Here is a 26,542-nt window from a genome sequence, read left to right as displayed (position 1 = left end):
TGATCCTCCAGATCTCTGCCTACCAAGTAACTGGGATTTACAGGGGTGAGCTACTGTGCCCAGCTAACAGGTTTTAAAAGTTTTTCTTAAGTGGGTCCACTGTCTGGAGCAGGAGCATGGGCTTCCTCTGCAGTGTAACATCTGTGCTGTAATCTTGGGCCTTTCTAAGGACTTTGGAAGGTTCCTGCTCAGTATGAATGGGGCTTTACAGCCTCTCCTGGCTAGCAACTGCTCACTGAGGGAGGCAGGAAGGGCAAGTTGTATCTTCCTTCCTCTGTCAGGTTTCTGGATTATGTGGTTTTTTAGGTGTCTGAGAACCTGAGGGTCCCAGGAGCCAGAAAAAGAAAACTGCAGTTTGGGATCAACTCTTATGTCCCCGCTTCCATCTTCACACACAGACCAGGCATCTCAGTGGTGCAGCCATAGGGCTCCCCACTTCTGACCTCTGGCACCCCCAGGAAGTCAGGCTGACCCAGGGACAAGCTGGGACACACAGCGAAATGACTTTTAAAAGTCTCTTAAAGAAAGAAGTAGGGAATGGCAGATCAGCAGAAAGATGAAAAGACAAGAGAGTGAGGCAGAGGCCAAGAGCCCAGAAAAGAGGGAGAACCATGGGGCACTCACTCAGTGAAGCCCCTTAGGTGGTAGGGACAATATCAACACAGAGAGAGATCAAGGGATGATGGCCAATAAAGTTTAAATCCACTCGTGACATAGTCTTTTGGGTATATCCCCAAGAGTGGTATTGCTGGATCAAATGGTAGATCGATGTCCAGCTTTTTAAGTAGCCTCCAAATTTTTTTCCAGAGTGGTTGTTCTAGTTTGCATTCCCACCAACAGTGTAAGAGGGTTCCTTTTTCCTGCATCCTCGCCAACACCTGTTGTTAGTGGTGTTGCTAATGATGGCTATTCCAGAGGCAACTGCACACCCATGTTTATTGTGGCACTATTCACAATAGCCAAGTTATGGAAACAGCCAAGATGCCCCACCACTGACAAATGGATTAAGAAAATGTGGTATCTATACACAATGGAATTTTATGAGCCATGAAGAAGAACGAAATGTTATCATTCACTGGTAAATGGATGGAATTGGAGAACATCATTCTGAGTGAGGTCAGCCTGGCCCAAAAGACCAAAAATCATATGTTCTCCCTCATATGCAGACATTAGATCAAGGGCAAACACAACAAGGGGATTGGACTATGAGCACATGATAAAAGCGAGAGCACACAAGGGAGGGGTGAGGATAGGTAAGACACCTAAAAAATTAGCTAGCACTTGTTGCCCTTAACGCAGAGAAACTAAAGCAGATACCTTAAAAGCAACTGAGGCCAATAGGAAAAGGGGACCAGGAACTGGAGAAAAGGTTAGATCAAGAAGAATTAACCTAGAAGGTAACACACACGCACAGGAAATCAATGTGAGTCAATGCCCTGTATAGCTATCCTTATCTCAACCAGCAAAAACCCTTGTTCCTTCCTATTATTGCTTATACTCTCTCTACAACAAAATTAGAAATAAGGGCAAAATAGTTTCTGCCAGGTATTGAGGGGGTGGGGGGGAGAGGAAGGGGGCAGGATGGGTGGTAAGGGAGGGAGTGGGGGCAGGGGGGAGAAATGACCCAAGCCTTGTTAGCACATATGAATAATAAAACAATAAAAATTTTTTAAAAATCCACTCGTGACCATGGAACTGTGTCAGGGGCCGTAAGGGGAAAGTTTTCCAACTGAGTGTAGAAATCTGGTCTGCGTTTCCTTTCTCTGGAGCTTCCTTAGAACAGGAAATGGGATTTTCCAGGACTCGCCGCAAGGTGGCGCCCGCCGCCCGTGGACACACGAGGTCTTGCTCTCAGGGTGGGCTCCAGAAGCCGGACCGGATCAAATAAGACCATATTCAAAGGAAAGGGATCTGCACAGGCAGAAAATCACTCTGACCAAAGAATAAAATAGGGCACGCAGAAAAGAAGGAAGACGTTCTTTTGTTAGAGATGGGGATAAGTAGCATAGAGCTACTTATAGGGGGCAATCCCCCTGTGAAAGGAGCTCAAAAAGCCAATGCTGGTGGCACGCGTCGGTAATCCTAGCTACAGTGGGAGGCTGAGATGCGAAGGCTCGAGGTTTGAGGCCAAGCAAGGCAAAAAAAAGTTCGCAAGACCCCATCTCAATGGAAAAAACTGAACATGGTGGTGCACGCCTATCATCCCATGTACGTGAAACCTAAAATAAGATCAGCGTCCAGGCCTGCCTGGGCAAAAACTTAAGACCCTATCTTCTAAATAACCATAGCAAAAAATTAGCTGGAGGCTTGTGTCGAAGCCCTGAGTTCAAGCCCCAGTACTGCCCTCCCCAACCACACCCCAGAAAAAGGAACTCAAAAGAAATTTGCCAGGCTGGGGGAGTTGTACAATGGTACCATGGAGGAAGTCCTGGGCTCAATCCCCAGCACCACAAGGGAAAAACAAAAAGAGCAGAATTTTGCCAGGGAACCTGTTATGGAGACAAGGAGACAGGCAAGTGCAGAAAGACTAGGTGGGGTGGCTGGGAAGGGCCTGTTACAGGCTTTCAGGTGGGCGGGGGTGAGAGCTGGAGCCAAGGATTGGTGATGAAGAAAAAAATGCCTTCTGACTGGTATTGGTGCAATAAATGTGTCAATCAGCCCAACACACTTAGATAACAAGTCGAATGCATTCCATTCGGTTCTTCAGTGGGATTTCAGTTTGTCATCTCTTGCTCTTGTTGGGTTTGACTTCAGATGGATTGTGGCGATTGATGTCAGACAATATTTTCCTTTGGATATCCATATTGTGCCGCCTTTGACCAGTAGGAGCCCTTTCTAGAGTGGCTATGGATAATTTTGAATGACCCAGTCATTTAAAGCTTTGTTTTCTGACCCAACAAAGTATAGGTCTGCACCAGCCCCAGACCAGACATGGAATTAACCATCGCTCCAAAAAAACCTCAGCTTCTCTGGAGAGAAAACAACCTTGGAAATCAAAACATGGGTGTTGGTGTGCATTGTGGGGGTTCCAGTGGAAAAAAGCCCAAATACTTTTAATTTAACTTTGTTTTATTTTGTTTAACTTAATTTAGCTAATTAATTCATTTTAATTTAACTTTGTTTTATTTTATTTTCAAACTGCAGTTTTAACTCAGTTTCAGGCTTCTGCGAGGCAGATCTCTACTATTTGAGCCACAACCCTAGCCCAAATCTAACATTTTACACAAGCATGACTTCCTGTAACCTTGTTTGATTCAGTTATAACAGTACACTGTCCGTATGCAAATAATCCCGAAAGCTAGGTTCCTGTGAAAATTAACAATTACTGACTTGCTTTATCTGGTAACTTAGGAGAGTAACTTTTTTAAATGCACTATCAAAAATAAAGTAGCATTGATATGGGGCCAGATACAATTTTGTTTTAGACTGCATACGTCTAAAGATTTGTTGCCAAACTACTGTGCTGTAGGGAGTCACTCATAATCTCTCACACTGGCTATCTATGTCAGGACTTCTCTGAATAATAGTTTGGGTTCAGCTGTTTGCATCCATTGTCATTTTGACAAGGAGTGCAACCTGCCTCCAGATCCCACCTTTTCATTTTTCCATAAGATTTATAACCCCCCCAGGTACTAGACAATTCACCTAGTGTTACTATGTTCTTATTACTAATTACTAATATTTCCTCCTTACCATCCTGGAATGTGAGTCTCATTAGACCCTGGTAGCTGTTGCCTGAAGGTAAGACTAGGAAACCCCTGGGCTTGGTTCTGGGGGCTCAGGAGAAGCTTCTGGGTAGGCAATAGCTGAGTCCGCAGGAGACATCTGCACTGACACAGCAGAAGCCACCCTGGTTGCACCCAGATACTCCCTCCCCTCCACTACACCACTTCCCCCACCCCCATGACTGTGGGACTCAATGACAGGCTGTGGACAGAAAGCCATATTTGTGTTCAACCAGCCCCCTGGGATTTGTAACTCAGCATCTGGAAGGTTTGAGCTTCCAGAAGTGTGAGGCTGGAGCTGTGCCTATGACCAGGGTGACCATGCTCTTGGTTCACTCAGAACAGTCCCAGGTTACCGCTGTTAAAATCACCAAAGGCACTCCTGTCTACTCACTAATGACCTTTTATTTTTGCAAACTGAGTATATGCTTCCAGTTGAGTTGAAGTATACAATTAACACATCTTCATAGAAGAGACAACACAGAAGCACACAAATAGTACAAAGGCAAAGCTCTTCAGCAATTGCATACTCTTGGAGAGAGCCCCCCACCCCATGTCTACTTGAGACCCCACCAGGTGGAGATAGAGTGAGGGCCTCTATTGTAAAGAAGAGAAACCCACAGGATGGCTGGACAGGTCCAGGAAATGGAAGGGTCCAGGAAGTCTCCTGAGCTGGGAGGTGGTGGGGCTAAAACCTGAGGTACAGGCCTTGCTCACCAGTCCTTCGTCCCTCAAGAAACTTCTCTGACCTTGGCTCTTTTCTTCACCTGGAGGGGGAGAGGAATGGGAAGGGGCTTCCAGAGGTGGATTGTAGATGGATGGACTGGAAGGGACTGAGGGCCTCTGAATGAGCTGTCTTCAGGAAAAGAGTGTCCCCATGAGATTTCCCCAGGGTCCTCAGGGGCACCCTGGCCAGGTTAAGCTGTTGCCATCTGGCTTCCTTGGGGGTTTTGTGGGAGGTGGCACTGGGGGTTGACCCTGGGGGTCTTGTGATTGCTAGGCAAGCACTGTACCACTTGAGTCACAACCCAGTCCTTTTGCTTTTAGTTTGCTTCTCAGAGAGGGCCTCATGGTGTTGCCCAGACTGGCATGGGATCAAAATCCTCCTACCTCCTCCTCGCAAGTATCTGGAATACAACCATGCACAGCTGGGGTTTCTGTGGGGCCAGAGGCTACCACCCACCCAGGCAGTTGGTGGTCATTGACTCCAGGGGGCTGTATGCGGATGACTGAGACGCTCTTCCCTCACCCCAGGTGCCCCCACTCTCCTTCCCCAAGGGGTCCTTTCGACCTCTCTGAATTCAAGACTGATGATGACACTAGAGATCATTTTTGTCAGCAACCAAAAAGATTACCCAGGGAGACTCCTTTTCATTTCTACCTCTGCACTTTCCCAACCCCACAGGGAAAAAGGAGCACAACAGTTACCTGTTAGTGACCTCCCTGTGTTCTACACCACATTCCACCTGCAGGCCTCAGTACACACTCTCCATGCTCCACAGCGAATTTCAGGGGTCCACAGTGTTTGTGCATGTCCCATTTTCAGTATGGTCACCTACCATAGAACTTGCTGCATCATCCGTCTCTGTACAGGACTTGGCTTGACATAAATCAACTCTGTAGCTCCCATGCTTCCTCTCCGCTTCAAGGATCCCCCTGGGAATGTGGGACGCCTGAGTCCAACAATGTGTCATCTATGATCACTTGTTTCACAGTTATAGCCTGCTGTCCTTAGAGCTAAACCCGTCACAGTACACGGTGCCACCAGTTTCCCAACAGCCCTGCAGGTGGTAGGTGTGGAGAGAGAAAGGGCATTGCACAGGTGTACTTGATTCCCATTACAGATAAGGACACTGAGGACTGGAGGGATTAAGTCACCTTCCCCAGGGTCACTCAGTGGGCACATGGCAGCTCTGGGTCTGGAAGTCACATCTTCTGAACCCTCATCAGATCTCTGTCAGCCATACCACTCTGCTCTGACAGTTGCTGCTAGGCATGGGCCCAGAAGGCTCTTCTTACTTCTCTGTCCTTTCTCCATGGAGGAAAACAGCTCTACCCTCTTGGGTTCTGGGTCCTGGGTCCTGAAGACCAGGCTGTCACTCCATCTGGGCATTTCCCCAACTCTGCTAGATCCAGGTCCTGAAGAGCTCCTCAGAAGACAGCACCACCATGGAACAGGCATCCACCTCTTCCCTTCTACAGATAATTAGCTTCTGGGATGAACTGGTTATTTTCTGAAAATTAATTTTCATCAAAAATCATTAGTGTTACTTTATAGTACTAGTGAGAATAAAGAATATCATAAAATCTCAACTATTTGATTAAGTTTCAAGCAACAATAACAAAAAAAAAATCCCCAAGACAATACAACCCCTAGACTAGTGACTTCCAGCATCTACTGAGATCATCTCCCAGTTAGCCAACCCACAAAAGCCCAGATGTGATTCTGGTCTCCCCACTGCCCCAAAAAAAAATCTACCCTCTTCCATCAGAGAGCTTTGACAATGATCTAGTCAGAGGTTTTATGAACAGCATCTAGACAGCTCCCAATCCACAGAGTACAGCCATCACCTACAATAAAGTCATAGATGTAGACATGTAATGTTTCATCCATACAGATAATTTTTTGTGGTACTGGGGATCAAACTGAGAATCTTGTGCATGCTAGGCAAGCATTCTACCACTGAGCGACATTCCCAGCCACATGCAGATAAACACAAGCTCAGTAGGAATTTCTAAAGAATTGGCAAGTATGTCTGATTGATAATTTGCCATGATTTAATTGAGCAGATGAATGGATTTTGCAAGAATGGCTGGAAATCACTTTTTCACAGTTTTGCAGGACTATGTATAAGTAATGCAAATATTGGAGTGCAGAGGCAGTGCTAAGTCAGGCTGTGTGATACACAGCCCCTAGTGTGTTTGGGATTCAATGGGTGCTAACAATCTCTTTCCCACACAACACTGTGAGAACTGCATAGACTCTGACAGGTTGTCACTCTGACAATCTGGGATAAACAGAACACAGGTTACAAAAGCCTTATGGGAAGGAGCATGTAGGAACAGACATCAGAATTACGAAGGAAGGATGGCAAAGGAGAACAGAGAAGCAAAACGTGTTCAAGGACAGAGATATCTATTCACTGTAGATGATAGAGGCCATATTGTCATAAAACCTTCTTGTCTCTGGTCTCTTCTAAGCTTTTGGCTTTTTCCAAAAACTGATTTTGAGGTTGTGACTCACAATACATTACAACTCCTAACGAGGTCTTGTCAGTTCAGGATTCTTCTTATATACTTGAAATTCTATAATAAATGAGCCTGTTACATAGGATTTATTTTTTCCTGCCTCTTTTCTGTTCTGGAAAGATCCTCATACTACCTCATGCTGAGGAAGAGGGGAAATCTCTCCTGGCCTCTGGATAAAGAACCAGAAGAGAAAAAATGATGGGGAGTGTTAGAAACATAATAGCCTGTGAGCAGGGAATAAGCGTGGTCACTAGAGTGAAGAGAGGAATCAAGAAGGGTGACTGATTGGAGAAGCCTCCTTCAGGAAGGCTGACTTTTTTATGCGGGGGGGAAAAAAGCTAGTATTTCCCAGTCCCTTTAACCAGAAGTTGCTATAGGCCAGGTGTGATCGTGCATAACTAAAATCCTAGCTAATCTGGAAAGGGAGACAGGAAGATCCCGGTTCTTCTTGGCCTATAGGAAGAACTGTCTGAAAAATAACTAAACCATAAAGGGCTGAACGTGTGGCACAAGTGGTAGAGCACCTACCTAGCAAGTGTGAGGCCCTGAGTTCAAAACCCCAAAGAAGGCGGAAGAGACATAAGAATTATGTACTACCAAAGGAGAAGGAAGAGGGGGGAAAGTGGAGGGAGAGGAGGAGAAGAAGAAGATTGTTACTATGGTTTGAATGTGTCCCCTAAAAAGCATGTGTTGGAAACTGACTCCCCAGTGTGACAGTGCTGTGGTGGGATCTTTGAAAGGTGATTAGGCCATAAGGGTTCTCCCTCATGAATAATTTAATGCAGATTACGGAAAGGATTTAGACTTGTAGCTTTTCAGCTACAAGTCTGATCTTTTGCTTTCTCACCCACGTGATGCCTTTGGCCATGTATGACACAAGAAGAAGGCCCTCAGCAGATGTGGCCCTTTGATCTTGGCCAGCTGCCAGAATGAGTCATGAGTCAAGTGAACTTCTGTTGTTCATAAATTACCCAATCTGTGGTATTCTGTTAGAGCTGCAGAATGGACTAAGACAGAAGTGTAGTCCTCTCTCCTCCCTGCAAATCCCTATAAACCCATGCAAAGTGTACCCATGCCCGGCTATGCCCGTCACATCTGGTCAGTGTCAAAAAGAATACTCTTACCAAGGTGTCTGGGAGGACCACCATGGGGCAGCAGGAGTACCGGAGCAGCTGACCCATTTTCCAGATGGAGAACGGCACAACCACGAGGATAAGCATGAAGCCAACAAAGGCAAACAGGGCCAGTGCCAGGGGGAGAGACTCTCCTGAGACAGAACAGTAAGAACAGGCTTAGGAAACACAGTGAGGCGGAGATGGGCGCCCATGACTCTCTACCTGTAATCCTAGCTACATGGGAGGCTGAGATCAGGAGGATCACGGTTCAAGGCCAACTCTGGCAAATAATTCAAGAGACCCCATGTCCAAAATAACCAGAGCAAAACAGACTGGAATTGTGGGGCAACCTGTAGAGTGCCTGCCTTGCAAACATAAAGCTCTGAATTCAAACCTGAGTCCCACCAGGAAAAAAAAACAAAAACAAAAAATGTCCTTCGTTTCCTGGAGTCTACTCTGCACCTTGCCAAGGTGTCAGGTGCCAGCACCCTGAGATCTGATGTGTGTCCTGGTGACTAAAATCGGTACCATTTTTTAGACCCAAATTAAGGTGTTGTTTCTAGAAAGCCTTGGGGAAGATTGCAATTATCTTTCTTGGGAAAGAGAGGGAGGAGCATCCCATTTGAGGCACTAGCCGTGTCAACATGTACCAGGCACTGCTGCCAGAGGAAGGCAGGGTGCCAGGCCCCAGGAGGAAGGGGAGGTGCTGAAGCAGAACAGCACAGAACAGGGCTGGGCAGGGACCGAAAACAAAGTGTTTCCCAATTTGATCTTGGTACTGATTTATATTCTGGAAGAAATACTGAGTCCAGAAAACAGTCACATAATGACTGTGATATATCAAGCCCCTGTCGTGTGTGTCAGGGCTACTTCCTCTTTCTAGCACTCTGCTAGGGACTGAACGTGCGGCCTCTGCTCTTCATACAGGTGAGTATCCCTTTTACAAAAGAGGATTCTGTGCTCAGAGTGGTTAAGTGACTTTCCCCAGGTCACACAGGTAGGGATAGCTCCCAAAACCATGGTCATTCTACTGAATACATATAGCAGAGTCAGGTCTGAGCATCTGGAGATGGCAAAGCGGGCATGGGTTATTCCCCCATCTCCATTCTGTGTAACTCAAGCAATTCACTGTCTCTCTGAACTGGGCTGTTCACCCCTAGCGTGAAGAGAAACTCTACCAGTGAGGTCATGAGGCCATGGAGAAGCTGGAAGAGTCACACATGTGGTTGGAGCCTGGGCTTTGATTCAATGCTTTTAGAAAATATCTTGGCAGTGTACGTTAAGAGATATGCAAAAGTTCATACCCTTTCAATTCACTTCTGTGATTTTAATTCTAAAAAAAAATCATTCCTAAGAAAGAAGCGATTCTATGCATCATCATACAGTTCAAAAGATAATTCAGACTTGGAGCAACAGCCTCCTTAACTGGTCACGTCTCTGCCCCACGGCGCCCTGCCTCTCCCACCATCCCCGGTGTGTCCCGGTGCAATTTCTTCCCAGCATCTGCCGCCCAGGGAAGTCACCTCATTTACTCGCTCATCTGTAGTCTGTCTCCCAACTAGAGGGAAGGTTCCCTGAGGGCAGGGGCTTCCATGCAATATCCCAGTGCACAGCCCAGAACTTGGCTGAGGCAGTGTGTAATGGTGCGGAGCTACAGCAGGTGTCCATGTGTGGATGATAACCTAAGGGTCATAGCTCCATGGAGGGCAATGTGGAGTCTGATCAAAATTAAATGTGTGTGCCTTTGACCAATCCTCTCTACCTTCAGTAATTTTTCCTTCATATCTGCATAGGTCTGCAGCATGATCTACGTACAAGGAAGTTAATTAACGCATTGGCTGTGAGAGCAAAATAATTGGGAAAAAAGACAAATGCCCATCTATAAGAGACTGGTTAAATTAGTTTTTATGTATACATATAACAGAATAGTGCACAGTGGTGAAGTAGGTTGAAGGACTTTCTTTATTCATATGCAAAAATTTATAAGACACGTAAGTGAAAAAGGCAAGATCCAGAACAGGGCATGGAGTATGACCATTCGTGCTGAAAAGAAGGGAGATGATAGATAGATGATAAATGACAGATAGATAGATAGATAGATATGATAGATAGAAAGATAGATATCATAGATAGATATGATAGATAATAGATCAATTGATCTTCATGTACTTTTATATGCATTAAAAGTCTTCAGAAGACTATATAAGAATCTCACACCTATGGGACAGGGCATGGGAATGATATGGATGGAAAGAGGTGTGGAAAAGAAAAACCCACATATATCTTATATGTTTGAACCATATGAATGTACTACTATACATTCAAAATGTTAATTTTATGTAAGTACTGGTGTTTGAGTGGCAGGATCGTGGAATGTAGGGTTTTGTTTCTGTTCACAGAGTTTTTAAACATTGTAGGTTTTCAGGCCATAAAAAAAATTACGGGAGAAATTAAATCAAACAAGAGGACTCCATAGATGCTACAAGGTCCCTTCCAGATGAAAGGAGCTGTGACATTACACCACATGGTACCTGCTTATGAGTCCTGACTCCAGAGCCCCTGGCTGCCTCTCCTGAAGACCCCTCTGATTACAGGCAGCAACCCTCGGGGAAGCCATCTCTGAAGTACCTGACCCAGGAGGGGAAGCTTTGGGGAAAGTGCTTCAGACAGGTGCCCATGAAACCCACGCCGCAGCCCCAGGGTAGGTCCTCCTCTAGGAAAGTTAGAGTAACCTCAGAACCCACCTACCAGGTCAGTGAAGCCAGGGGGAGGCTCAGAACCAAAGGCACCCAGCAGACCTTGAAGCATGCACCAAGAAGGCTGTCCCCGGGGCAGGGGTCCCAGGACAGGCAGATGTCCTTACCTTGCACCTCCACACATTCCACCTGGCTGAAGGCGCTGTACCTCCTGATGGCCTTCACCCGGGTCTGGGCCCTCACACAGTATGTGACCCCTGGCTGCATGGTTTCCAGAAGCACAGGAGAACCCCCACTCCTCACCTCTTTGATGTGTTCCTTAGGAAGAGCAGAGACACGGTTACTCCCTGAGGATGGCAGGACTGGAAAGGGCGAGGAGAGCCAGGGAGGGGGCCATGACAGATAGTTCCTTCCCAGGAACGGACAGAACATTCCCTCTCATTTATGCATGCACGCAATTTCTTACCATCATTCATGCTAACTAAGCACCTAAGATGAGCCGGGCACTTTTCCAGGCACGGGGACATAGCCCTGAACAAAACAGACAAAATCCCTTTCTCGCAGAGCTAACACGGGGGAGACAAACGTGTACAAAATACATGTTAGGTAATGATAAGGGCTGTGAAGAAAAAGGCAAGACAAATGCAGTAGAGTGCCAAGCAGGCATCATGTCTTAAAAACGGGGTTGGGGCTGGACGTGGTGGGGCATGTCTGTAATCCCAGCACAGGAGGTAGAGATAGGCCGATCTTGCTCAGAGAGAGGCTAGCCCTGTACAAAAATCATGAAATCCTGTCTGAAAAATAAACTAAAACAAAAAGGGTTGGAGTCATGTCCCAAGTGGTAGTGTGCTTGCACCGAGTAAGTGCAAGGTCCTGAGTTCAAACCCCAGTACCACCACCAACAAAAACAAAACAACAAAACACAGGTGTTTGGGAAGAGTCTTTCTGACAAGCTAACATTTGAATAGTGCCTGAAAGCTGGACATCTAGCTGAGCAGGGGCCTGGCATGACCACTGCTTCCAAGAGATAAGTACAAAGAGTAGAGAGGCCGGTGGGCCATGCCTCCTCACTAGTCTATCCATCCACCTGTCTGTCCTTCCATCTGTCCTCCCTTCCACCTCCACCCCACTCCCCCAGGTCTATGTTCCACATCTGATCCTGTAAAGGCTTGTCTGGGCCCACCCCAGATGACTCAGGGTTTACCCTCCTCTCTCAGCAGCGTACCTGCCAGTCACAAGAGCGGGGAGTAGGCTCCATCTCAAATAATCCTGCCAGGTCCTGTCCTGTTCCCTACCCAACTCCATCTGCCTGGCTGGTGATGCCTTCTCCTACCAGTGGGCCCTGACCCAGCAGGGTAAATAGGGGCCCTGGTGTTGCTGGTTCCAGCTGCTCACATGGCCTTCCAGACAACACTACACAACCTACAGCCCCTGGTAAGGTTGTGCAGGGGTGTGTGCTCTGCCCTCTGACACTGCTATGTGACCAGGACGGGTCTGCTCAGAGGCCTGCTGGCTGCCTGCAGCCCCTAATAAACCAGTGTGGACAGTGGAATTCCTCTCCTAAGCACTAGAATTCCTTCAACTGGAAGTGGGAACAAAGGGGAGAGGATCCAACAAGGAGGGTCAGGCTGGGAGGCCCAGTCACAGGCATGTGTGGGACTGGATGATACAGCCTGAGAGTGAGGGGGGAGAGCACCAAGGGAAGAGGACCATCTGAGGGCAGCAAGGCCTCCACTGGCCGGGGCCCCTGGGTAGGTGAGGCTGTACTGCCACCTGAGCCCATGTTGCCTATGACGCTTGCTCCTGTGAGAGGCCATATTGCACCATATTAATTCTAATGAGAAAGCCAGTTTTCCTTGCACAGACTGGAGTGGGCCTCTGGGCCTTGTCACTATAGGGGCTTGGACACTCCGCAAAGCAGTGTCCCCTAACTCCTGCTCAACCTCCGCCCCTTCTCCTGCTTGTTTGGCCATTCCCTCCGTGAGGGGTGGCCTCCCACTCACCCCAGACTACAGTGACCTTCCCACGGGGAGGGGCAGCTCCTCTCTGGGCTTTGTACATGGTCCACAAGCTCGTAATTAGACGGGCGTATTCATAAGCCAGCTCCTGGCTCACTGCCCCACTTCTGCACTCTGCCAAGATACACAACCTTGAGAGGCTTGTACCCGCCTCACATGCTCCTAAAGTCATCTGGTCAGTCTGGAACACCCTGGCCTGCTGCCTGTGAGTGGCTAAGACCAGCCAATAGGGGAGAAAAAATGCACTGGACATATATTAGGGGTCCGATTAGACTAGAGTTGAGGGCAAGGAAAGAGTCCCCAAACTTCAGCAGATCTGGCCTGAAAAGACTCCAGCCAAGGCCTGAGATGGATCAAGACAATTCTTGGAAGGAGAGGCATACTCTTATCTTTCCTTCCTCATCTTCACCCAGAACTGCTTGTCCCAGGCCTCGAGCACCGCAGGGTGGCTGTCCTCCCCCACCCTGGGAAAGCCATGCCTCCGTCTCCCAGGCCTGATTCAGAGGCCAAGGTCAGAAGCCTCACCTTGGCTCCAGGCTCCCTCCTCCAATAGGCCACGAGGAACTCGAACTGGGGCCCCAGGTCTTCCACTTCAATAACCAAGTGGAAGCCATCCTTAGTGACTTCCATCCTGGGTGGGGTGAGAATGGCTGTTGGCAAGACAAGGGAAGAATCAAAGCCAGCTCCAGACAGGACTGATTTCCCTGGGACACAGTGACCATGCCAAGGGTGGAAATATGGCAGCCCTCAAGGGCAAAGGGGGTGGGGGATCACATAGTTTCACAGCACATGGGAACGTGTACACAAATACTCTCCTGTACTCAGTCAGTGCTCATAAAATGCTTTTTGATGGTAAATGAATGGAAAATAAATGACAAAGAGTTACTATAATTCCTTTTCTCATCCCTTAACTACAATAAACTCTTCTGTTCCTTCTCTGGGATTAAGTACTCAAGAAGACATCATCTCTTTCCCTTTTGAAATTGTGTGTTCCGTGCTCCTCTCCCCACTACCCTGTTCTAGCAGAAATCACTTTTCACCTTGACTCACCTAATGAGCAGATGCTGTGTCTTATGTTTGTTGAAAACCTGCCCGAGCTCCATGCTTAGCACAGCTGGGCTAGTCTTTGCTCCTTCGGAACATACATAGCTGGCGGGGACACATGCATCCTTATATAGCTCACATAGATCAGTGGCAGGTGCTGGCCCCTGATGGCTTTCAGACATCAGCAGCAGCCTATGGATAGCTTGGCCCTTCTATTTTTGGCCCAAGGATTTTTTTTCACCTCATATTCTGGCAAGTGAGAGGCTTTTTACAAATTTTGACAATCAACTTTAGAAATTACAGCCTAAGCACACACACCATTTTTCACAGTGCTGGGTCCCACACAGAGAGGCCAGCAGCTCCTGTGGACACCTTTGTGCCAGCAGGCCAAGAACAGAAGGTCCCACTCAGGCAGCCTCTACTCCCTGGCTACTGCTGTTGACGGAGTCACGCTGGCCTTGCAGATCAAAACACTGCGGGACCAGAAGGGCCACTCACTTGCTGGTCTTGGCTTGGGAAGTGGGATGGAGTTGCGCGCTGGGCTAAATATCAGTGGACACTCAGAAGAAAGGCAATTCCTAGAGGGAGATTTCAGAGAGCAAAGCATTTCCCTTTGCTTCCTAGCCTGGGAAAATATGTGCCTAGGCACTGGAGAACTGCCTGGGTACAGGACAGGAAGGCTTGGGAAGTCAGGCCAACTGTGCAAACACACCCAGTCCAGTCATAGTACCACAAGCCCTGCCTCTGAAACACCTCCAGACGGAAAAGAGATTTTTGAGTTGCATATGATGAGAATCGGGTCCTCTGATCTCTGTCTTTATTGAGGACAAAGTTACAGAAAAAGACCTGAAGGAGCCAGGCATGGTAGCAACACCTATAATCCCAGATATGCAGGAGGTGGAGATGGAGGATCACTGTTGGAAGCCACCCTGGGCAAAAAGCACAAAACTGTATCTAAAAATACAAAAAGAGTTAGTTGGATGTGGCTCAAGTGGCAGAGCACTTGCCTAGCAAATTCCAGGCCATGAATTCAAACCCAGTACCACCAAAAAAAAAAAAATGACCCAAAGTTTCAGTTTAGACAAGAACTTTTTGACAGTGTTGGAGCAGAAACCTCTGTCCTATGCACTCTGCATACTGTCTCATTTTAACCCGCCCAGGAAGCTTAAGAAGGTAAATACCATTCCTGTTGTACAGAGAGGTACGGGAGCTCCTCTACTGCAGAGCTTAAAAGAGGACTTTCATATGCCTGAGAAGTCCAAGGGGCTTTATCCAAACAGAAAAGGACAGACAGAATGTCCTTAAGAGATCACGATGCCACCCCAGCTTGGTTTCTGATTCCACTGCACAGGGGTCCTCATGAGTCCATCTTCTGCCCCCTGATGCATGTACAATCTCCTGACCCCAGCTCTTCCAGCAATGAGACATTTTCCTGTTTATGCAGGCCTCTTAGGCACCCACTTCACTGCCCTGCCACACCCACATAGTTCTGTAGGAACTTCCCTATCTCCATCTGCTCAGCCTTCCCTCCAACAACAGCTGCCAGCCCCAACAGGGGTCTTGGCTGGAGTCTCATGCTGCCAGGTCCCAGTGGGAGTGCTGCAGAGTGCCGCCTGGGCACTGTGAGCAGACGCAGAGTTCCAGTGCCCTCCGGTGTCCCTGAGACACTGCCCTCAGGGCCTGTACTAAGGACCCTGCCACTTCAACCACATCCTCCCAGTGCCTGGGAAGGTGACAGAGGAATCTACTTTCTGCACCAAAATTCCTATTGCATTCCATTCCAACGGTCTGTTCCTGCCCCACCCTTCCCTCCTCTGCTCTCCGGCTCTCAGTCCTGGGCATCCCTAGGGCAATAATGATAACACCTCCTAACAGTGCTGTGACAGGGTAGTACTGCTGCAAACACGTTCTGTCTCATGTGGACCTCACCACTAGCCAGGGAGGCAAACGGTTGCCCATCCTACAGAGGAGGAGGCAGGGACCTGCTACCAAGTGGCCGGGCTGGGATTTGAGCCACATGCCTCTGACTTCACCGAGCCAACTTCCCTTTCAAAGCAGTCTCCATCTTCCTCAGCCTCTTCCAGCTTGGGCTCCTCCGCCTTCTAAACCCTCCTGATCTCTGCCCAATATCACACACTCCTCAGTAACCTCAACTTGTCCCATGATGGCAGATGCTGCAGATCCTTTGGTCCTCACTCAAACCAGAGGATCTTCTGCCATATCAAGAAAACAGAGACCGCTCAAGGCACTGCGCTTGCCCTTTCTGCAACTCTAAACTGGTAGCATTCCTGCCCATACCTGCCTCAGTGGAGGCGCTGCCTTGCTCTTCCCACCTCTCTCAGTCTTCCACCCCAACAAGCAGACTGTCCATTCCATGAGGTCACTTTTTCAAGAGCCATCCAGGGTCTGCTGTTCTTCCTGCATGACCTACTTCCTAGCTACCTGCTGGTGTCTTTCCCTCCATCAACATTTTAAACCCTGAGGCTTACCAGGACCTGTCCTGAGTCTCTTTGTCCCCCCATATGTTGTCCTGGATAATCTCATCCACTCCCAAGCCTTTAATTACTAACTCTGGGCTGTGTGTCTGGCGTTGACCTCTTGAGCCCTGGGACTTGATTTCCAGCTACCAGTCAGACATCCATCGCATGCTATCTTACAGGAACCTCAGTATTTGTTTGCTTGTTTGTTGGTTGGTTGGTCTTTTATTGGGGGGAGAGAAAGCTAGCTCTTCCAATTTGAAATGGACATAAATTGTAACTTCTTTTCTCTTTTTTCTTTTGGGCGTACTGGAGTTTGAACTCAGAGCCTTGGACTTGCTAGCCAAGCACTGTACCACTTGAGTCATAACTCCAGTCCTAACTTGTCATTTTTTGAATAGCAATGTTGATAGTTGTGCTGATGTCCACAGCCTTCTCTGATGGCTCCAAATTATGGTTCAGAAGTTCCAAAGATGCTGCTTTAGTAAAGATTTATTAAAAATTTGTGTGATCAGTGACAGCTGGACACCCACTTCACTCTACTACAACGCAGATAATGCTAAAAACCAACATACTGGGGCATGCCACCAAGGGTGTCACTGTCCCTACAGAGGAAGCTGAATCTCAAAGAGCATAAAGACAGAGTGTTTTCCATTTCTCAAGACCACTTACTCCTCCTGGACTCTCTGCACTGGATGGTGTTCTCACCAACCCCAGTCAGAAGCTAGACACCATCATTGTCTCTCCCAACTCCACCACCCAAAACTGGTTCCTGAACTCTGTCCTTTCTAACTCAGCCATGTCTCCTGAATTCATTCTCTACTCTGCAGCTCTTTCTCCATTCTTGGATCAGGACCCATTTTGGTTATAACTGGAGAGTTACAACCCCCTCCTCACTTTTCCCTGACCCTACAGACTGGCCCTACTCAAGGTCACTTTTCACATCGGGCCAGAGTGGTCATGCTGTAGGACAGACCTGATCTAGATCCTCAACTCTTCTGTGACTTGATCAAGCTTCATGTCAAAGCCCTCACCATGTGGCTAGCTGCTTCCTAACCCCTCCCCACCCAGTCCTTGCTTCGCTGTTCCTCAAACACACTCAGCCTTTTACACACTAGCCATTTCTTGCACTCAGCCATATTTGGCCAGCCACCTTCCTGGATTCTTCTCTTATTTTTCAGTCATTTTGTAGGTACTACAGAAAAGTTACCTCACAGGATCCATAGAAGTGTTTCTGGTGGTTATTAAAAGTATAGATTCTTTTTTTTTTTAACAATAAGCTGTTCACAGGCAGCAAATGAAGGGCTCATGAGGCACCAGGTGGGAGGCAGTATAAGACTTATGGAGGTATGATTAGGGTAGGAAAAAGTCCTAGTGCCACCACCCTACCTTCTAGGTCACCAATGTCTCTACTATCTGCAAACCATAACAGGGATAGTCAGGAATGACCTTAAAGCCAAAGGACAGGAAACAGACAGCAGGTGAGACACAGTCAGAAATTTTTAAAATATACCAGGAAGGGAAGTTTATGTTCACAAACCACCTGCCGACTTTGCAAGACTATTTCGACGCTAAACAGGGTTGTGACAGTCTAGGCAAACATGGTTCCTAAAGGGGAGAGTGATGAGGGCAGAGGAGGAAGACAAAATGGACCTTACTTGAGTTTCGATTAAAGGGGTGCTTCAGAGTGCTCCAGGCTGAGCTCTGAGAGCCCAATGTGGCGCTGACACGGAGGTTGTATGGCACTGTGGCAGTGATGTCATCCGTGACGTCACACTCTGGACCTTCGGTGGGTGAGCACCAGCTGCTAGGGATCCAGATGTGGCTCATGTACAAGCTCTCGTACTCCCTGGCCAAGGACAGGAGGGCACAGTGTCACACCAGCAACTTTGGCTCAGGTTCAAACATGGTTGTGAATAACTGCCTTCAGTCTCCTACTTTTATGGGTCAGAAAAATAAGCATTTGCTCCCCACCCACCCCAGTGCCTCCACTATCCTCCCTCACCAGCCATCCATTCTTCCTTCCTCCTTTTATCACCAGCCAAAAGAAACATGGGCATAAATCCCAATCTCAGCCGCCACCATGCCTTGTCCTGCTGGGGTCTCCCAGCTTCTTCAGACCACGAACGTGCAGCAGATCATGACATTTCTGTCTTAATGGCTTCCTTGAACACTTGGACTGGACTCCAGTCTCCTCTCCATGACCTGCAAGACACTGGCTTCTGTCTCACCCTTTCCCTAAGAATGTTGTTCTTATCACAGTGACCTACTTCATTCCTTCAAGATGCTCGTTTCTTTCTGCTTTAGAACCTTTGACTAGTGTCCATTCTGCCTCCAATGTCTGCCCTATTGCTCATATGGCTGTCCTCTTGTCCTGCAGATGGGACAGAAGAATCACCTCTTCAGAGAGGCCTTTCCCAGCAGAGTCAGTGCCTCATCCCATCAGCCATATAGCTTCCTTGTGGCACTGACCAACATCTGCTGGTGCTTTAGAGTGCTGCTGCCCAATAGAACGTCCTGTGGCGATGGAAATGTTCAGTATGGTAGCCAGTAGCCATGTGTGGCTATGGAGCATGTAAAATAACGTGGCTGGAAATCAGATGTTTTCACTCAATTTAATTTAAACTTAAATACACATCTGTGGCTAATGGATACCTTGCTGGAGAATGCAGACATAGTGTATCTACCATCTGTCTCTCCTCTAGATAAGGAGATTCCTATAGCCAAAAATCTTGTCAGCTGTGTGAACCTCGAAGAATGTCTATACCTGAAGGTGCTCAGTTTATATTCACTGTTAATGAAATATATTGAGCATCTTCTCTGTCACTGTCACTTCTCAACAGTTGCAAGTACTTGGACACCAGGAGAAGATTAGAGCCTGGTTGACCTTTACTGTCAACATTTGTTTTGGTTTCTAGTTATATGCTCATAGTCAGGAAAACTGATCCAAAGGATCTGGCTGCCCAGATTTGTCCATCTTAAGGCAGGGTCAAACTATTGGACCACTGACTCCTGTTGAAAAGAAGCTGCACCAAAGTGTATTTATACACATTTGTGGTCCAAGAGTTCACCGTCAAGTCCACAGGATAATTTCCTTTGCTTCTTCTGCTCTCCCAGGGTCCATGCACACAGAGGGGGCAGATGACAGAGACTCCTTGAGCTGAATAGGAGGGGCTGTTCATTAAATACTGTCTAAGGGAGAAAAACTATTTTAAAAAGCCAAACAAAACTTACCCCTGATACTCCACAAAATAGTATACTGTCTCTCCAGGCAGGATCACTGGGCTCCACGTCAAGAGATGCTTCATGTTGGTTGAGTGAACAGAGAGGTTCTGTGGGGCAGGTAGAAAGGCCGCTGTATCTGGGATAAGGCAGACAGAGAGGCTGATAGGTAGGCTGACAGTGGAGAATGCACAGCTTCAAATTAGCATCTAATAAAAGGCCTCACAGAGTTATAAACCAGAACAACTCTAATTCTATCATACTTGTGTTGATGCTAATTTTTCTCATTGTTGTCATTGTGCCTTTGTGATAAAATGGCATATTAGTAGTAAAAATGGCTAATCTTTAGGGAGCACTGGTCATATTCTATTTAGGCCATAGGCTAGATTATTTTGGGATTATCTCATTTAAGTCTCATGAACATGCTGTGTATTGGGACCATTAATTAGTCCCCCCCAATATACAAGGGAGAAAACTGAGGTACATTATCTGTTCTGCATGTGTTCATTTGTTTATTTGGTTTAACAAACACATAAAAATAAACACCTACAATGGGGAACCCATTTGATGTTTGCACACATGTATACATGGTATAATTTCAAATCATAAGCATATCCCTTCAAACATTCTTTTGTAGTAAAAACATTCAAAATCCCTTCTTCTAGGCTTTTAAAAATATACATTTTCATTATCTATAGTGACTTTATTGGGCAATAGAATAGCACAATAAGTTCTATATACCTACAATTTAGTACCGATTGACCAAACTTCTCCTTCCCTCCCGCTACCCTTCATTCTCTCCCCAGCCTCTGCTAACCACCATTCTATTCCAAACCTCTATGAAGTTAACATTTTTGATCCTCGTGTGAGTGAGAAATGTGGTATTTGTCTCTCTGTGCTTGGCTCATTTTACTTAACCTAATGTCCTTCAGTTCTATCTATGGTGCTGCAAATGACAGGATTTCGTCCTTTTTATGGCTGAATAGTGTTCCATTGTGTGCATGTACCACATTTTCTTTATCCATTCATCAGTTAATGAATGTTTCCATGTCTGGGCTATTGTGAAGAGTGCTGCAGACGTCTCTTTGACGTGCTGATTTCACTTCCTTTGGATATATGCCAGAAGTGGGATAGCTGGCTCATGTGGTAGTTGTATTTTTAATTTTTTGATGATGCTCCATTCTGTTTTCCATAATGGCTGTAGTAATTTACTTTCCCAATAACAATGTGCTAGTGTTCCCTTTTCTCCACATCCTTGCCTACAGTCGTTACCTTTCATCTTTTTGATCAGAGCCATTCCTTTTTTTTTTTTTTTCTTGCACTGCTGGGGTTTGAACTCAGGGCTTCCCACATGCTGGACAAGCGCTCTACCACTGAGCCACATCTCCAGCTGATAAAAGCCATCCTTCCTGGGATGAGGTGACACCTCGTCGTGCTTTTGATTTTCGTGCCCTTGATGATTAGTGGCATTGAACTTTTCATATACTTGGCCATTTGTATGTCTTTTTTTTTTAAATGTCTATTTCTGTGTATTATTCACTTGTAAGTATTTATTTATTTATTTAATCCCTTTTTTTGCCACTAAGACCCCTATACCATGAGACACCTTGTTTGTGACTCTAATGTCAGACAGAGCTGGATCCAGGCCTTGTCTCAGCCATGTTCCATGTCACCTTAAGCATCAACCTGAGCCTCCCGCCCTTCATGATAAACCTTTGTCAGCTTTTCATCATGTCCCTCTCCTGTCACTGGCATCCTTGGGTACCAAAACAAATCCCTTCATGACCCCTCACAAGGCCAAATGGGGCACCACCTGCCAGGGGAAGTACAGACTCAGGCCTGCTGTGCAGAGAGTCCAGTCAAGACAGTACCAATCAAGCCAGGTCAGAGATTCCTCCCCAGGAAGACAGCAAGCCCACGAGCCTATCTGGGACATGAGCATCTGCTCACATAGGTGTGTCCAGAGTGTGCACACAGCTGGTCTAGAGTTTGCACAGAAAGAAAAAGACCTATGAAAGTGGGCCCTGCACTCCTAAGGACTTTGGGCAGCTCAAACCCCAGCATCACGTGTAACTATGAGGTGTAGTCTGGACCCGCTTCTGTGGCTTCCACATGTTCCTCTGTTAAAGCCCAACCTGCCTCCCTTTGCTGTTACAGTCACAGTGATAACATCAGCAGCACGTGGATGGAGGGGCACCCGGGGTCCTTGTCCAGGATTTTCCATCCCTGCACCTGTTTCCAGATTAGCACCTGCTGTTTGTTTAAGACCTAAGACTGCAAAGGAATGTGGTGGGAGGGCTTCAGGGGATACTTTGTCTTGTTTCCTTGCCTCCTGTCTTATGTAGGAGCCTGGTGATGTACTTTCCTCTTATCCTGCCCTGTGAGTGAACACCTGGGGCACCTACAGCAAGGTTTCCTCACCTCCCCAGCCCTAACTCTAAAATCACCAAAGAAATGGAAAGGAAAAGGGCCAACTGGGGGTGGGGGCAGTACAGCAAGGCATGGTCCTCTCTGACATCCTTCCTCCCATAAAGCAAAAAAGAAAAATCTCTATTTTGAGAATATAAGGCTATGTAAGTATACATTTATGTTTCTATAATTAAGTTATATAAATTATACATTAATGTAATTTGTTCATTAATTAATATAATTTAATTATGTAATTCTAAAGCTCTCAAAAAATGAAATCAGGCCCAGATGTTTACTGGGAAATGCTACTAAACACAGAAGAATCAACACCAAGTTTCTGCAATCTCTTTTAGCTCACTGAAGAGGAAAGAACATTTTCTAACTTAGTTTATGAGGCTGGTATTACCCTGGTACTAAAATCAGGCAATATAAGCCAGGCGCCAGTGGTTCACACCTGAAATCCTAGCTCATTGGGAGGCTGGGATTGGGAGGTTCAAGGTTCAAGGCTAGCCCAGGCAAATAGTTTGTGAGACTCCCGTCTCCAAAATAACCAGAAAAAATTAGGCTGGAGGTGTGGCTCAAGTGGTAGAGCACCTGCTTTGGAAGTGTGAAGCCCTGAGTTCAAATCTCAACCTCACAGAAAAAATTAAGCAAGACATTTTTTTCTTTTCCTTTTCTTTCTTTCTTTCTTTCTTTTTTTTTTTTTTTTGCAACACTGGGATCAAATCCAAAGCCTAACACTTGTTAGACAAATGCTCTACCACTGAACTACACCCTAGCCCAGACAAAGACAGTATGTATACATTTTTTTTCAAAAAACTACAGACCAAATATATAGATACAAAAAATCTTCAATAAAATATTAGCAACACAAATATAATGACATATAAAAAAGGAATTTTGCCTATAAGCCTAGCTATTTGGGAAGCTAAGATCAGAAGAATTGTGGTTCAAAGTCAACCCAGGCAAAAAATTCACAAGACCCCATCTCAACCAATAGCTGGGCACAGTGATGCATGTCTGTCATCCCAGCTATGGCAGGAAGCCTAAAATGGGTGATTGTGGTTCAGGCTGGCCTATGCAAAAAATGAGACCCTATACCAAAAATGACCAGAGTAAAAAGGGCTGGAAGTATCACTCAAGCAGTAGAGTGCCTGCCTTGTAAGCATGAAGCCCTGAGTTCAATCCCCAGTACAGCTATACACAAAAAAATTATGTATCACAAGTGTTATGCAAGGCCAGTTCAACATTTGAAAATAGTTAATATCATCTACCATATAAGCAAGTCAAAGAAGAAAAGCCATATAATCATATCCATTGACACAAAGCATTTATAAACCTAATATTCATGGTTAAATCAAAACAAAATAAATATTTCTTCAAGTTAAGAAGAAAGTTATCTCAACTTAACAAAGACCATCTATGCACACACAAAAAAAAACACCCTACAGCTAAATCTTATTTAATGGTGAGAGACTGAATGCTTTCTGGCTAAGATCAGGAACAAGCACCCATCACTCTTATTCAACAGAGTACAGGAAATTCTAGCTATTGTAATAAGGCAAACAAAAGAAGCTAAAAGAATACATTTCAGAAAGGAAGTGGTAAAACTCTCCAAATTGGCAAATGACATATTAGACTATGTAGAAAGTCTCATTGAATCCAGAACAAAAACAAGCCCTGAAACTAAAAAACAGGTTCCATGACACAAGATGAATATAAAAGCTGCTTGTATTTCTGTAGACTAGCAATGAACATTAGACACAGAAATTAAAATTACAATCACTAAAAAGAATAAATCTAACAACTCTAACAAAATATATCCAAGATTTCTATGGGGCAAACTTCCCAGTGTTGATGTAAGAAGTCAGTGGAAGTCTAAATGAATGGAGAGAATACCATATTCATGGATTAAAAAACTCAACATGGGTCAGATGGCAGTTCCCCAAACAGGTTGTGTGATGTGTGTGTGTGTGTGTGTGTGTTAATTTAGATAAGCTTTTTCTAAATTTTATTTTAAAGAACTGTGGAACTGGAATAACTGAAAGCATGGTTTTGTTTAGGTTGGTTGGGTTTGATTCAGGGAACTGAATCCAAGAGCTTGTGCAAGCTAGACATGAGCTCTACCAATGAGCTACACTCCAGCCCCAACTAAAACATTTTGGAAAACAAGAATAAAGAAGAGGAATCAATCTACCCAAGACTTAACAGTAATTAAGACTGTGGTGTTAGCAAAGATATAGGTAGGTCATTGGAACAAAACAGAGATCCCAGAAACAGATTCACACAAACATGCTATTTGATGAAGGTACAAAGCAATTCAGTAAATAATACTGGAACATTTGGGCGTCTATAGGGGAAAAAATAAACCTCAACCTTAAACTCACACTTCTTTTTTTTTCATTTTTCTTTTATTATTCATATATGCATACAAGGCTTGGTTCATTTCTCCCCCCTGCCCCCACCCCCTCCCTTACCACCCACTCCACCCCCTCCCGCTCCCCCCACTCAATACCCAGCAGAAACTATTTTGCCCTTATCTCTAATTTTGTTGTAGAGAGAGTATAAGCAATAATAGGAAGGAACAAGGGGTTTTGCTGGTTGAGATAAGGATAGCTATACAGGGCATTGACTCACATTGATTTCCTGTGCGTGGGTGTTACCTTCTAGGTTAATTCTTTTTGATCTAACCTTTTCTTTAGTTCCTGGTCCCCTTTTCCTATTGGCCTCAGTTGCTTTTAAGGTATCTGCTTTAGTTTCTCTGCATTAAGGGCAACAAATGCTAGCTAGTTTTTTAGGTGTCTTACCTATCCTCACCCCTCCCTTGTGTGCTCTCGCTTTTATCATGTGCTCATAGTCCAATCCCCTTGTTGTGTTTGCCCTTGATCTAATGTCCACATATGAGGGAGAACATACGATTTTTGGTCTTTTGGGCCAGGCTAACCTCACTCAGAATGATGTTCTCCAATTCCATCCATTTACCAGCGAATGATAACATTTTGTTCTTCTTCATGGCTGCATAAAATTCCATTGTGTATAGATACCACATTTTCTTAATCCATTCGTCAGTGGTGGGGCATCTTGGCTGTTTCCATAACTTGGCTATTGTGAATAGTGCTGCAATAAACATGGATGTGCAGGTGCCTCTGGTAAACTCACACTTCATGCAAGAAATTAACTCAAAATGGATCAGACTTATTATAAAATGTAAAGCTCTAAAACTTTTAGGGAAAAAATGTTGGAAAAAATATACAGGGATAAGCAAAGAGTTCTTAGATTTCACACCAATAAAGCAAAATCCATAAAAAAATTATACTCAGATTTCATTAAAATTTTAAAAATCTTTTGCTCTGCAAAAGATCCTGTTAAGAGGAATAATAAGACAGTAACAGAGTGGGTGAAAATATTTGCAAATCATTATCTCACAAAGAACTAGTATCTAATACACATAAAGAACTCTCAAAACTCAACAGTAAAAAATCAATTAATGTAATCAGAAAACAGGCAAAGAACATGAAGAGACGTTTCACTGTAGGGAATATGTGAATAGCAAACCAGCATGTGAAAAGATAATTAACATCATTAGTATCTGGGTAAATGCAAATTAACACCAAAATGAGAGCACTACACAGCTAACAGGATGGCAAGATTTTCAAGTGACAAACCAAGTGTTGGTAAGGAGGCAGAGAAAGAGTCCCTCCTACATAGCTGGTGGGAATATAAAATAGTACATTCATTCTAGAAAATGGTGTAACAGCTTCTTGTAAAACTAAACATTTGATTTCTATCTGACCTACCAATTGCACTCTTGAGCATTTATCATAGAGAAATGAAAAACCTGTACCATGTAAAAGCCACACATGAATATTCATAGTGAAACTGGGATTAGCCAGATGTCCTTCAACTGGTGAACTGTTAAACAAAGGTACATGCAAACCGTGGAGTGGGGACATGAGCTTCTAGGTGGCCACTAGAAGCTGAGAATGACAAAAACCAGATTTCCCCCTGGAGTCTGCAGAAGGAACACAGTCCTGCCAACACCCTGATGCTATCTCAGCAAAATGGTGAACACATTAGTTGTATTTTTAAAGAATATCAGATGATCAAAGGAGTTGCAAAATGGCACAGAGAGTTCTCTGTACCCTTCTCTCAGCCTTCCATATGTACATAACCATAATATAACTATCAAGACCAAGAAAAGGCTGTATTCTCTCTTCAAATGTTGCCAGTTCTTCCCTAATGCTCTGTCCCCATCCCCAAGAATCAGTCCAGGATTCCCCATTTGGTTGTCATAACTAGTTAGTGTCTTCCAATCTGCTCCATCTTGTCTTTTATGACCTTGACATTTTGAAGAGTTCTGGTTGGCTGTTTTGTAGAATGTTTTTCAGTTTTGGCATGTCTGGTGTTCTCATATGATTTGATTGAGGTGTCCATTTTTGCCACATGCTCACAAAGAGGACACGAGGTCACTACGTCTAATAGTTAATTTGATCATGTGCCTAAGGCAACATCTCCACTGTAAAGCTACCAGCTTCTACACTAACATTACTAAATACCTTGGGAGAAATATGTAAAATAGGTGCTGTA

The 26,542-nt window shown here is 45.4% G+C and overlaps 1 protein-coding gene across 5 annotated transcripts in view; it reads right to left on the bottom strand.

The window, feature by feature from the left end:
• Positions 1-26,542, bottom strand: part of Il20rb (interleukin 20 receptor subunit beta) — a 113,231-nt gene that overhangs the window by 82,515 nt on the left and 4,174 nt on the right. For 2 of the 5 annotated variants that reach the window (XR_012443056.1, XR_012443057.1), the window contains exons 2-7: positions 19,559-19,685; positions 17,983-18,173; positions 13,329-13,453; positions 10,953-11,103; positions 8,099-8,241; positions 5,285-5,959 (exon numbers count right to left, since the gene is read on the bottom strand). Coding sequence is in view for 1 of the 5 variants with exons in the window: in XM_020185249.2 (XP_020040838.2) it covers positions 5,852-5,959; positions 8,099-8,241; positions 10,953-11,103; positions 13,329-13,453; positions 17,983-18,173; positions 19,559-19,685 (845 nt within the window). In the remaining 4 variants the exon portion in view is untranslated. Of the gene's footprint in view, positions 1-4,112; positions 5,960-8,098; positions 8,242-10,952; positions 11,104-13,328; positions 13,454-17,982; positions 18,174-19,558; positions 19,686-26,542 lie in introns of those variants that run through there. The other 3 variants (XR_012443054.1, XR_012443055.1, XM_020185249.2) reach the window with 2 other exon arrangements.

This window comes from Castor canadensis, chromosome 17, assembly GCF_047511655.1.
Source record: "Castor canadensis chromosome 17, mCasCan1.hap1v2, whole genome shotgun sequence".
In the NCBI taxonomy this organism is placed as follows: Eukaryota; Metazoa; Chordata; class Mammalia; order Rodentia; family Castoridae; genus Castor; species Castor canadensis.
This window is presented reverse-complemented; position numbering and strand designations above follow the sequence as displayed.